Raw genomic sequence first — 12,718 nt, forward strand, 5'->3', positions numbered from 1 at the left:
TATAAAGAGAGACTAAATTGAGATTTGTCAACGAAACTGAAAACAAAATTGACTTTTAAACATTTTCTTTAAGAATAACTGATTCTATGATTAAAGTATATGGTGATGAAATTTTACTAAAATTTATCCCATTATAGGAAATAGAATAACCAATTTCTCGATTTATTATTTCAAATATTTTTTGTCAAAAATATATTATTCATAAATATCATTTTATATTACTATTATTATTAATAAAATTTTATAACCTTTTTATTTTCTATCTATTAAAATATTTCTTTTAATTTATCGTGTCAATCAAATTCATTAAAAACTTTCATCAATTTTATTTTTAAATTTTCTTTCAATTATTTTCAAAATCTCTTTAAAAAGTAATAATACTTTATTTTCAATTCTTTTTGAATTCATATGTTTATTTTCCTTCAAATCATTCTACTCAAATAAACAAAGCATACCAAAGATGAAGATCTTCTGATTTCAATCAATTTTTTAAAAACTTTACTTTCGAAAATTACCTTAAAACAAAATTACCATCATATTTTTTTTTCTGAAGACCTTAAAATAAAAACATGGGTGGGAATGGGTTACTCTGGAAGGAGAGATGAACCCAGTTGCCTGGCACAATCCTATTTCTTTCCTTCTTCCTTCCATTTTCTTCTCCACTAAGATTTATCCCTATATAATTCTTCAACAGCTTAACTCCTCGACATAATTTTTCAGTCTGTGCAACTCATTCCCCTTTAAACATTCAAACAATCAAAACCCACCAACCCAATTGGGTTTCTTTTGATTTCCGACAATGGCCGCCAATTCCCACAGAGTGGGTTCTTCCTACGGCGGCGCCGCCTCTTACAGATCAAGGTATGTGTATATTCTTTTGTGTGTCTTCGAATTCATCATATCTGTGTAGTTAATTGAATGTGATGGATATTGCAGAGATGGGCTTAGCACTCGACCGGTTGGTGCCTCTGAGGAGATCCAATTACGAATTGATCCCATGGACTTGGACGAGGAAATCACCGGTCTTCATCGCCAAGTTAGAAGGTTGAAACATGTATGTATCTCCCACCATTTTTTAATTTCTTATTTTATTTATTCATTTTGTGCCTGTTATTTCTTTGATTTTGTTGGGCATGTGTGAAATTTCGAAAAGATGTTACATTTTATTTTCTATCAATTGAACAATTTAGAAATTCGTTTAGACCTGATCGATCAGAATCAGGGAGTGGATTGAACTGGACTGGACTGGACGCATTTGAAGAAATGGAATTTGATATGATTCATTGTTTTTTAGGGAAATTGAACTCTTTTCTATTTAAACAAGTAGATGTTGATTGAAGACTTGAAGGTGTTACTTGCTAATGAAAACTTAGCAGAGAGCAAGGTTTTGAAAAATGGTCCGTTGCTGCAATTTTAATTTTAATGTCAAGGTTTGAGGTATTTGGGGTGGTCACAATTGCAGCTGCATCGGTCACATTTTTCAGTATTTTCCTGCAGCATCGCAGGTCCTGATAAAATTGAATATTTGACAACCACTGCAGTTTAAAACTTGGTAGAGAGCACCTGGATTGGTCATATTTAAAAGTCAAGATTTGAGATTAAATAAGAATAGCAAAATTTTGGGTAGGGGACAACCTTTTTTCAGCATAAATTAACCGGACGATGAGCTACAGCTAATAGTGATTTCTCTTATTCTATGATTCTTTGTTTTTTGTAAAGTTGTAGGTAATCCCCTATTGGCTAAAATGTGGTTCTTGTATCATGGGGGTCACCATTTCACTAGTTTTCCTTGCTCTTTGGTCGTGCATCAGCTCCATACCTTGGATTTTTTTTTTATTCTCTAAATGAGAAAATTACCTTTTTTAAAAAAAAAAATCATTCTCTGTGCTACATTAATTTTTCTGAATTTTATGATAATGATAATAGGTTGTGAACTAAGTTTTGATATGCAACTGTGGTCGCGATCACAATCTTGCCTCAGTCTTTGAAATATCAAAAAATTACTAATAAATGCAGCTGATGTGGGGGAAACCTAAAAAATTATGATGTAATTGCGGTCGTAGACCATCTTTTAAAGCCTTAGTTGTGGAAACAACCTGGTGTTGTTAGATAGCCACTATATGGTGCGTTTGTGTTGCAGTTTTCCTTGATATACGATTGCCATTCTGTTTGCCTATTGCAGCCTTTGTAGGTGTTGTGGTTGTGGCATGCATCCTGTATCCTCTTGTCATCTTCAGCAAGTCTATGGCTAATTGAACATTTTGGTTAATATTGTGTCAATTTTATGCATTTTATTTTATTTACATACAACATAAATTTTTATACATGTATAATTATATCATATATTTTGACCCATAATGCAACTTGTGCTAGTTGTCCATAATGCTATCCACTAAATAATATAACCAATGGTGGATCTTCACTAATAATTTTGGAGGGACCAAAATAATATTTTCAAACTAAGTGTAGGTTTAATGTGTAATGTCCGTGCAAAGCCACTAGAGTCATTCTCCACACATTGCAAGGTAGGTAGCATGGCCAGGCTTCTTTTGCCTCCCACAAGCATAATGCACCACTCTCACCTTGCACGTGAGTAAAAGAAATGAAAAAATGCCCTTCTTAATCACTAACAATATTGACCCAAGTCTTTGCTCTTGAAGGAAGAAGTGTTGGAAGTTGTGCGGCAGAGTTGGGGGACCTGAAACTACCCAGTCCCTATTAAGAGCTGCCCTTTAAAATAACATATTGGTTTTCGACTATTTTCTGCAGTCATTATCACTTATACAAGTGATGGCTTTAGATTACACCTTATGACATGAATCGTGGAATAGGGAATAGTATCTGCATTTTTTAGGTACTTAATTCTTGATAAGGAATGTGCATCTTCTTGGCCCCCAATAGGAATTGTCAATGAAGAGAGCCATGTAAATATGCTTGTGGTGTGTATTCTTCCTGGCTTTTTCTCCCCATTCACATAACAATATTTACTAGAATATTTTATAATTGATGCATGTATGCTGTTTCTAATGATAAAACATTAAGTTCAGTTTCCAACTACAAGTTAACGGTGTTCTATCATTGCAGATTGACTCGTTGAATACTTCAACCATATCCTGCTAATTATTCCTTTTATGGATCTAGTTGGATGAAACTATATCATATTTCAAAACTCTGTCTTCTATATTTTTTTCTTTTCCGTTTCTTCTTCCTTTGTACTTACCCTACAATATTTCTGGTGCAGGTTGCTGAGGAGATAGGAACGGAAGTGAAGTATCAGAAAAATTTTCTTGAAGAATTGGTACACAATTTCTTGGATAATTTTCTTAGTTTGTTTCTACTAGTGTCTGACGTGTGAGTTGCAAAGGGCATGTTTTGGTTCTGAGGTGACACTTGGAACTATATATACCCAATTTTACTGGTTAATTTCATTAAATCAATGCTAATTTTATTATTTGATTATATTTATAATTTAAAAGTTAATCTTTCCATATTCTTCATTCCATACGAAATAAATGTGGAAAAAAAATAAAAAATAAAGCCATCAATGTTAAAGAAAATAAGGTAATTCATTGCAATTTAAAATCAGAATTCTAAAGTATGAAATAAATAGTGATACAAAATTAAATGACATGACAAGGCCTAACATCTGCATCTAAATTTTTAGCATATAGAATCCTTCTGATAGCAGTTTGGAAGGGCCATATATATACTACTAATATGTCTAATAGCATATTACTAATACCAGTTCTATCATTCTACGTTGATAATACTTGCTTAATTAGTTGGGATCTCCTTCCAGATTGTGGCACATGCTGAGGCACTAATCTATGTCCCCTGAATTTAAGTTCGCAGCAAGAGAAAAATTAATACAATTCACCAAATTAATGGTGCCGGCAGGAAAAATGAATTATTTATTAAAATTTTGTCTTTAGATTTTAAAATCTTAATGCTAACTGAAAGAAAACGTTCTTCAATCAGGAAACTATGGTCAGCTTGTTGTAATGGGAAGAACTTTAGAAGTTAAAGGAAAGGAAACTGTGTCATCATGCTTCCATCCATAGTTTTTTGAACATGTACTGTTTTTAACAGGGTTCACTGGAAAATCTTCTGGCTTTTGTTGCTTGTTGATTCATAGTAATTAGTGTTTTATCTCCTCTTTAACAGGAAAATGTCCGACTGTCTTGTTAATATTTTAGCTTTATCTTTTCCAATGCAGCAAATGACAATGATAAAGGCTCAAGCGGGAGTGAAGAACAACTTAAGAAGATTGAACAAGAGCATCATCCAAAGTGGTTCAAACCATATCATTCATGTCATTCTTTTCGCGTTAGTCTGTTTCTTTGTTGTGTACCTTTGGTCCAAAATGTTCAGAAAGTGAGTTACGGACCAGCTTCCATGTTAAAAAATCCAGCTAAAAGGGCTTAATCCATCAAAACACATTATTACGTATTTTGGTGCAGAGAAACGGCTCCATAACCCTTTGGAGTTTTCTATTGAAATGTTGACATTGAGATGAGTTTCTGGGATATATGACGTAGTTAAAGCAGTAATTGTATTTAAAAAATGATGAATGATTTAAGTTATTAATAGTTTGCGTTGTTATTTTTCTCTATGAATGCTGTGATAAATTAAGAACCTATGGAGGTTGCAACCATGATTTATGTTTGATGGAATCATAGTTCCAAAGTCCCAAATTACTGGTTTGTTAATGAAATTAAAATCCGTGAGAAGCGACAGTAGAACCAGTTTTTATGGAATGAGACGGTAAATTGTTGTTACTCTTACTTCATTAATTAATTTTAATCTTTATAATTATAAAATTGTTGATTAAAATTTTATATCCAGCAATTTTAATATCTATTTTGTAGGAATCTATTCAATCAATTTCTTGTAACAAGATGCCGAATATATTACTATTTAAAAGAATGTTTACCTTGAACATATATCATCAATTAACTTTTCCATTCTTTCAAGTTGTTTTTCTATCTAATTTTATTATATTTGTTTTTATTTTATTACTTTTATAAACAAATATTAGTATTTATGGTCTTGTGATACTTCTCAAATAAAATCATTTGGACTGTTTCTCTCAAAAAAACTACGTTTTGCTTCTATACCAATTTTTTCTTCTAACCTACCATCTTTCATATATTTTGATTAAATAAGTTAAATCAAGAAAATAAATATTCGCGAATCCTTACTCAAGGAAGTGAGTTAAATGAATACTTCTAGTTCTTATTAACGTGTTTTTTCACTTAAAACCAAGCTACTGTACTTGATTACATTATGGAACCGAGGAAAAGATGTTGATGCCTTTCATTTGAAAACCTACCATTTGAAGGAGGAAGAAGAACGACAAGAGTAAAAGGTGAGAAGGTACAAATGATTTTTATATTATGAGAAGAGAAAGATGTTAATATGTGAAACAATTGGCACACGCAATGTTAACTGAAAAATGATTATATTTAAATTCTTATGAAGTCTAAAAATATATACTCTTTTAAATCTCGTGTAAGATATTTGGGAATTAAATCTTACTTTAAAACAGCATAATCATTGGAGATTTATTATATTTATCTAAATATATCTTGGTCACTTGAGTTGGTACGTAGTCGGTCCAAACGTATTTGACATACCAACCATACTTTTAACATTAATAAATCATTATTAAGTTAAGAAGAAAGAGTCAAAGCGAGATTTACATGTAATTAGATCACGTAGTCTAGGCCCATCCATATAAAAGTCCATAAATAATATTATAAATAACATATTATAGAGGTACATTAATTACCACATTTCCTACTATATAACACATTTGGTTGAATTGAACATTGGAGTGTCTTGTGTATGCATAACCCCAATTTGACTTGAGGAGGATGAGTACCTAGGCATCCCGGTCTCAAAGTGTGAAGTTAGAGCTAGTAGTGCTTGGAGTTGAAGTCTTTGCAAAGTATATTTGGCTCTGTAAGAATAATAGGCGCCCACTGTAGGCCAACATATATTTTGTGAAGGAGGAGGGTAGAGATTGAAGAGGAAACCAGCAAGGTGAAGGACAAGGAAATCCTCGATAACATGGATTCAGTGCAAAAGATTGCATTTCGTCTTCACATTGTCAATGAAGCTGAAGGGGGAAATGGTTACACTACTATCCCCAAAATTGGAGGAACAACAAACATTTTTTTAGCAATAAGAGGAAGTCGTTGATACCCCTTTGTTGACAACATCATGGATATTTCACTCCCTAAAGAGTGGAAGGTTCTTACTTTGTATCAAAATGATGGTAGCACCAATTCAGATGAGCATGTTGTCGTGTACATTACCCAAGTCACTTTGTTCTCAATTGATGATATCGTTATGTGTAGGGTGAAGTACCTGAAAAACTCTAGAAGGAGAGGTTAAATAGTGTTAATAAAATCTTTTCGCAACCCTTTCGATATAGCACATTATCGAGCACTAAAATTTTCTTTTAAAAATTTAAACGCTTAACTTGATAAATATGAATAAACAATAATGGCTTTTGACATGTTATTTAGAATATATTCTATAATGTTTTGTAAGAATTTCCTTTATGAAAAATGAACGTTTTAACTTGGAAGATTCTTGTGTTTAAAGGTAAGCACAATTGCAGGTTTTTGTAAGAGAATTGTGTATTAGCATTATTCCTCATCTCTGAGTATTAGCATCACTCCAGATACTCAACAGTTCAGTTCTATTTTCTAAATTCTTACATAAGTTGCTTAAATCAATATATTTAATTTATTAAGTAAACAATTAAAGTATATTAAATACTCAATAAAAATAATCATAAAAAACATGAAACTTATTTAAGTCAAGAAAACACAATCCTAAATTATTGTCTTTGAGTTAAATTTGTCTTTTTCTTTTGACATCGAGGAGAACAAGATATCACTGCTTTTCCTGTTTTCCCCTAGTCCTTTCCATCTTTCTCAGTATTGCTTATGGGGCCTCTTTAATGCATCCCGTCAAACGAAATGGAGAGAAAAATAGAAACCAGCCAAATATGGAGTAATAACTCCACCTCCGCACAAGGTCCTAACTGTCCGAATATGTTACCACTTTTAATGGTCCCTTTATCAAGTCATGCCACAGATTCTTTTTTTTTTTGAGGGTATTCACTAAATTACTTCAATGAAATTCTATCCTGTTAGAATTTTAATTCTTTAAAATGAAGGCTACACCTTAAAATTTAAAGTACTAAGTAAAATTTATTGGAATACAAACAGTTCAATAATAGGTTCTGATTTAAATCTTCCTGAAGAAAACAATTTTGAAGTTTTCACTAAGTAAGAATTAATAACATATTGCATCCGATTAAAACCCCTTCTCTTGCAAGAGTAAAATCATGCAGCCACACATTAACATTATATGTACTAGTTCTGTACAACTGGGGTTACAAAAGTAGGTTATATGGACAAAGGAACAAAAGAAGATTAATGTAACTAGATTTTTCACTAAAAAATAAGGCAGATACTGGTACCCAGCGGTCAACCTTATATGGGATGTTAGCATGAAATCCACTTTTGCCAACTGTAGAATTTGTTGGGCTAAGTTTATTATAAACCGCAGCTAAAGCAGTCGATATTGTGGTGTATGCGGTCGGTGTCATTCTGTCAGTAGGTCAGAATGCTTTACAGAGGTTAGTCTTCAAGTTAGATGAACCTTGTGAATCAAATGGACCAGTGGGACCCCACAGCTTGGTCCTCTTAGCTTCGGATATCGTCACATGTGAAACCGCAGTGGTAAGGGCATCAATCCACTCACAGTCATCATCATATTCTGAATTGCCACTTTCAGAGGATGAAAACGAGCTTGAACCATTTAGGGAACAATCATCCATCCTGTTTCCTCCAAACCCAGATTCAGGTGCAGTAACAAACTTGTGGCAAGTAGCAGCATTTTGGGGTTTCAATTTTGATTTAACGGGCAGCGTGTTCAATGTTTGCGCCGTATAGAACAATATCCATGGATGACCTGGAAATGAACCACCGAGTGTTAATTTAACATGCACACAACGAGTGCGAAAGACTGAACCAATACATCAGAGTCCATAAAAGTATAGCTTTAATTTTTTGTTATTAAAAGTAAAAGCAATTGGGGAAAAGAGACTTTATCCACATACAAGGGAAGTATGTAATAAAAACGACAGAATCATGTAAAACTAGTAGTAGGTTTTCACTGTTATCCCCAACAAGAAAAAAAACTGACCCACTCAAGCATTTACAAAATGTATATGTCAAGGGATCAGCTCAGTTTGTCAAAACAAGGTAAACCACTCTCATTAATAAGAATCTACCAGAGAGCCAAACATAGTTTCAATAAAACCAGGAAATACTATCTATGTTAATTATTACAAGACTAAATTAACAACAACAAAAGATCAAATTGACTAAAATCTTTGGTATGTTCATAGTCGTGGGAAAAAGATAAAGCAGGCAAGCTCTCAATAATATATCTATCATAAACTTACTCAGTACTTCATCGGCTGTTATCCTTGCTGAAACATCCCTAGTCAACATTCTCCCAACAAGATCTCGAGCAGGTTTAGATATCGATTCCCACACCCCTGTTTGGAAATCTAGTTTGAAATTTTTTATTTCCTCAAAAACTGCATCCTGTGAGTCGCCTTTAAATGGAAGAAAACCAACCAACAAAGCATGCAGGAGCACCCCAGAACTCCATATATCCACCTTCTCAGAATATCTACCCAACAACACTTCTGGTGCAACATATGCAGGGCTCCCAGCCACACCTTTCAAATTCTGACCTGCAATACAAATTTTCAAACAATTAGGCAAGGTATCAATGACGTTGTGTGTTTGAACACAAATCCAATAAACGCTGTATAAATTACAATTCATGTTATATTTCCCCACCCAAACTAAAATTACTATAAATAACTTAAATTTTTCACGTCCGTGGATTTGAGACTCCAAATGTCAAACTAAATATGTGATTTATCATTAGTGTTTGACTCTACAACTTCTTGCATTTGATTTTAGTGTCGCAACAGAAGCAACACTTTGTGGGGATGATTTCTCTCCAGCGATGTATAAATTTTGTAAATAAAATATTAAAACATAAAGTGAAAATTTTATACAGTCAATGGTGACATCATCACACTTAAGAATATCATCTTTTTAACATGAGAGGATCCATTCCAAAATTCAATTACTCTTGTAACTAACAACAATACCAGTCAAATGAACACCATCAGCAACTGTTTCAGTAAAAATGTAGTTAGAATTTCTTCACACTTTCATCACATAGTCAAAAATACTTGCATACCCGCCTAGAAATTTTACTAACAGACTAACCAGGGTAGAATTTTCCACTATCAAACAAGTTTAAGACAACATTAATTATTTTCAATTTACTTCAACAAGGACAGTCAATTAAACACAAGACTTTAAATTTTGGTCACAGTCACAGCTACGGTTTTTATCACAATCCTATATAGCAGAAAATAGATGAAAATTTCAGCTCATGCTACTGCGATTGCCGTTGCAAAGGACTTTGTAAAAATCTTGAAACAGAGATCTCACATGAAATAGTGAAATGATCAAAATATGTAAATAAAGAAGACAATCCTCATCTCAATTATAGGTGACCACAAGATTCAATTACTACAATGTCAAGAATCACCACGAAACCCCTAACTAAGAATGCAACAATAATTGCCGCGGTCGATGCTAGCAATTTCCAAAAAAGTTAAGAATTGAAAGAAATTGCAATCTGCAACAACCACATTTGTCACAAAACTCCAATCTGCAACCAAAACCAGAGTCTCAGCCTCAACTCTGCGCAATTTCCCATAATTTCAAGATCACGATAAATTCGCAATCGTTAGCCGCAATTACGGTTGCGGCGACATTTATCCTGCGATGTCAACTATCACAAACCCATAATCACAACCTATTGACTAAAGCCCCATCCTAAGGCCTTGATGAACCTAATATGACCAAACCGATCACCCAAACATCTATATCAAGTATCAACTTACCCTCACAAATTCGGATGGCGAGGCCAAAATCAGCGAGCTTTATCATCCCAGTTCCAGTAATGAGAACATTCTCAGGCTTAATATCCCTATGGACCACGCCCATATCATGACAATACTTAACCACCATCATTACCTCCTTCAGTATCCAAGCGGCAACGTGTTCCGAACACGGCCCCTCCCTCATCTTATCAACCAACCTTCCCCCGGAGCACAGCTCCATCACAAGGTGCCAACACTCCGCATCCTCATACACCGCTTTAAGAGTTACGACCCCAGGGTGCCCCGACACGTGCTGCATTATCTCCACCTCGCGGTGCACCGTCTCCTCCCCCTTCCTGAGAGTCTTGCACGCGTACTCCACGCCCCCCGCACGTGCGCGGCAAATCGTCACCGACCCAAACTTCCCCTGCCCGATCGTGCTCCCTCCGATCACGTAATCGTCCTCGATCCTCACGCTCCTCCCCATCCGCGTGGCATCGTCAATGCACCCTATCTTCCGCTTCAATCCCCGGGCCGCAGTCAAAAGTGACGACGCGCCGCGAGTGGGAACCGTGGCCACGCCGTCTTCCCTGCACCGTTTGTTAAACCTCGAACCACGCTCCAGCGAGTAATGCGACCTCGAAACCTCCGGCCAGTTCGACCGCTCACTGGCCTCGCTTTCTTTTCGTTTCTTTTTCATTTCATTCGGTGATCGCATTAGCGGATAGTACACGATCCTGTCTCTCGTCAAAAAAACACTGGTATCTGAAGAAAAATAAAGATTATCAGATGAGTTGCAGTGAGAGAACCAGAAATCGAGGGTGAAACCCTAAAATTAAGGGATCAGAGATTGGGGTAAATGAGTGAAGAAGCGAAGCAGTGAGTGAGTTCGGTTAGGATTACCGTACGGCACGCGAGAAAAGAGAACCACGACGGTGCTTGTTTGTTATCGAGTCAAAGAGTCTTCTCACTATGACACTCTCGATCTATCATTTTGCTTAGATGGGTTATATATAGACTAGGATATTCTGGCGTGAAACATACCACGATAAGAATATAGGAGGGCCTCGTTTTGATCGTTGATTGTTTTGTTGGCCCAAGTGAGGGCTTGGATATGCGGACAAGATTGAGGTTACGTGACGTGGCGTTTCCCTTTAGTTTATTTTATTTGTTGATAGACCAACCGAAAAAGATTGACGACACGTGGTTTAACAGATGGGCCCCATCTGCTTGTTCAACTGGGCCCTCTGCTGCTGATTTAATGACCCAAATCAAGCCCAGTCAACTTCAATAGACCCGTTTTAAGAAATGAGAAGTTGTATTGGTCGCTATGACATGCAATTTGGGTTCGTCGGAATTTGCCTATTCTGATTCCTAACACATGACATCCTTAACGGCAAAAGTCGTTTCCTCGTCTACATTAAAGTTATAGTTACGTTTTCTTAATGGTTCAAATCCAAATTGATTTTTTTAGATTTAGTTTTTAATTAGTATTTAAAAATGAATAAAAGTTTGTTGGAATGTAGAAAAAGTTGTACTAGTTTATAAATAATGTTTGTTCCGCATAAAATCTTGTTTTTATTATGAGTACGATTACTTCAATTATCACATTGATCTGATTGTATTCGAAAAATAATAATATTTTAAAGATCTTTATATGTGGCATTTTTCAGTTTTTATTACGATTCGGTTAAGATATACGCGAAAATATCTACGGAAACAATAAGCCTCCCAACTTTCTTACATAGGGAAGCTTTTTCTTATATTTTGAAGGAATACCAAAACTGATCTCTTCCATTTAAGTGTTTAGAAAATAAGAAATTTTTTTTTTCTTTAACATTCTTCTAATAATTTATTTTTTTTCTTTGAGTTAGTGTGTTAATTTCTATTTAGAGATAGAGATAATGCACTTTATTTTTCACACAGTCAAACTCTATTTGTGTCCATTGAGTACTTTTTTTTTTCTTTTATTGGAGTTGCGATTTAATATTTTGTTTACCTTAGAACTCGCACCTTAATTATTGATGCATTTCTATTTACATGGAATAATTAAAAGTGGAGATATCAATATGGTTTTTCTTCCACTTTAAACAGAAAAAAGTTAATACATAAAATATTTTATTAGATTATTCAAAGTCTATAAGAAAACTTAATAAGTGTGACTTAATTGATAAGGCATTGATTCACTGCATTAGGAAGCGACAAAGACCTTAAAAGTAACAATAAGTCCTTAATCAGATATTAATCTCATAATGGAGATAATTTAATGCCCCGTTTCCTAATTATCATATCGTAAAATAAAATACTAGTTTTTAATGCTAATAAATTAACTTTCTCTCTAATATAAAAACCAAAAATGAAATTAAAGATGAACATTTACTATTTGCTGCCAGAATAAAACGATAAGTCATAATTTAATTTATAACCCTTAGTATCAGTTAGTGATTAGTTAATGTAAATAACTGCAAATAAGTTAAGTTACCAATCAATATATACGTAAAGATAACTATTAAGATATAACTATATTTTTTATCTCTAAAATTTGTTTATTTTTTTAGTCTCTTAATAACTTGTTTTGGATTTTAGTTTTTATAAAAAAAATTTATTAAGAAGTTAAGTTTATAATATCAATTAATGAAATTTTTTTTTATTATTATAATAGATGAAATCCACGAACCATAATAAGTGACACTTTTGTATATTATGACATATTTTGAA

At 34.0% G+C, this 12,718-nt stretch overlaps 2 protein-coding genes across 2 annotated transcripts; one reads left to right on the forward strand and one right to left on the reverse strand.

Annotated features, from left to right (window-relative positions):
- The first annotated feature begins 568 nt into the window (after positions 1 to 568).
- On the forward strand, positions 569 to 4,612 carry LOC124841803 (bet1-like protein At4g14600). Its single transcript, XM_047318147.2, has 4 exons — positions 569 to 861; positions 937 to 1,054; positions 3,242 to 3,298; positions 4,217 to 4,612. The coding sequence occupies exons 1-4, from the start codon at positions 800 to 802 to the stop codon at positions 4,376 to 4,378; spliced, it is 399 nt and encodes a 132-aa protein (XP_047174103.1). The 5' UTR covers positions 569 to 799; the 3' UTR covers positions 4,379 to 4,612.
- A 2,740-nt stretch (positions 4,613 to 7,352) lies between these two features.
- LOC124841807 (serine/threonine-protein kinase PEPKR2-like) lies at positions 7,353 to 11,001 on the reverse strand. Its single transcript, XM_047318156.2, has 4 exons — positions 10,904 to 11,001; positions 10,022 to 10,765; positions 8,489 to 8,785; positions 7,353 to 7,992 (listed from the first exon to the last, which is right to left on the reverse strand). Exons 2-4 carry the CDS (start codon positions 10,716 to 10,718, stop codon positions 7,640 to 7,642), a joined length of 1,347 nt encoding a protein of 448 aa, XP_047174112.1. The 5' UTR covers positions 10,719 to 10,765; positions 10,904 to 11,001; the 3' UTR covers positions 7,353 to 7,639.
- Between the last annotated feature and the right edge of the window lie 1,717 nt (positions 11,002 to 12,718).

This window comes from Vigna umbellata, chromosome 1 (assembly GCF_029865625.1).
Source record: "Vigna umbellata cultivar VRB3 chromosome 1, Vumbellata_1.0, whole genome shotgun sequence".
NCBI classification, from domain to species: Eukaryota; Viridiplantae; Streptophyta; class Magnoliopsida; order Fabales; family Fabaceae; genus Vigna; species Vigna umbellata.

Coding starts and splice junctions, on each gene's coding strand:
- LOC124841803 (XM_047318147.2), top strand. CDS start 800: ATGGCCGCCAATTCCCACAGAGTGGGTTCTTCCTACGGCGGCGCCGCC. Junction 862..936: donor GCCGCCTCTTACAGATCAAG/GTATGTGTATAT, acceptor TGGATATTGCAG/AGATGGGCTTAGCACTCGAC. Junction 3,299..4,216: donor AAAATTTTCTTGAAGAATTG/GTACACAATTTC, acceptor TTTCCAATGCAG/CAAATGACAATGATAAAGGC.
- LOC124841807 (XM_047318156.2), bottom strand. CDS start 10,718: ATGCGATCACCGAATGAAATGAAAAAGAAACGAAAAGAAAGCGAGGCC. Junction 8,786..10,021: donor CGCCATCCGAATTTGTGAGG/GTAAGTTGATAC, acceptor TTTGTATTGCAG/GTCAGAATTTGAAAGGTGTG. Junction 7,993..8,488: donor AACAGCCGATGAAGTACTGA/GTAAGTTTATGA, acceptor GTTCATTTCCAG/GTCATCCATGGATATTGTTC.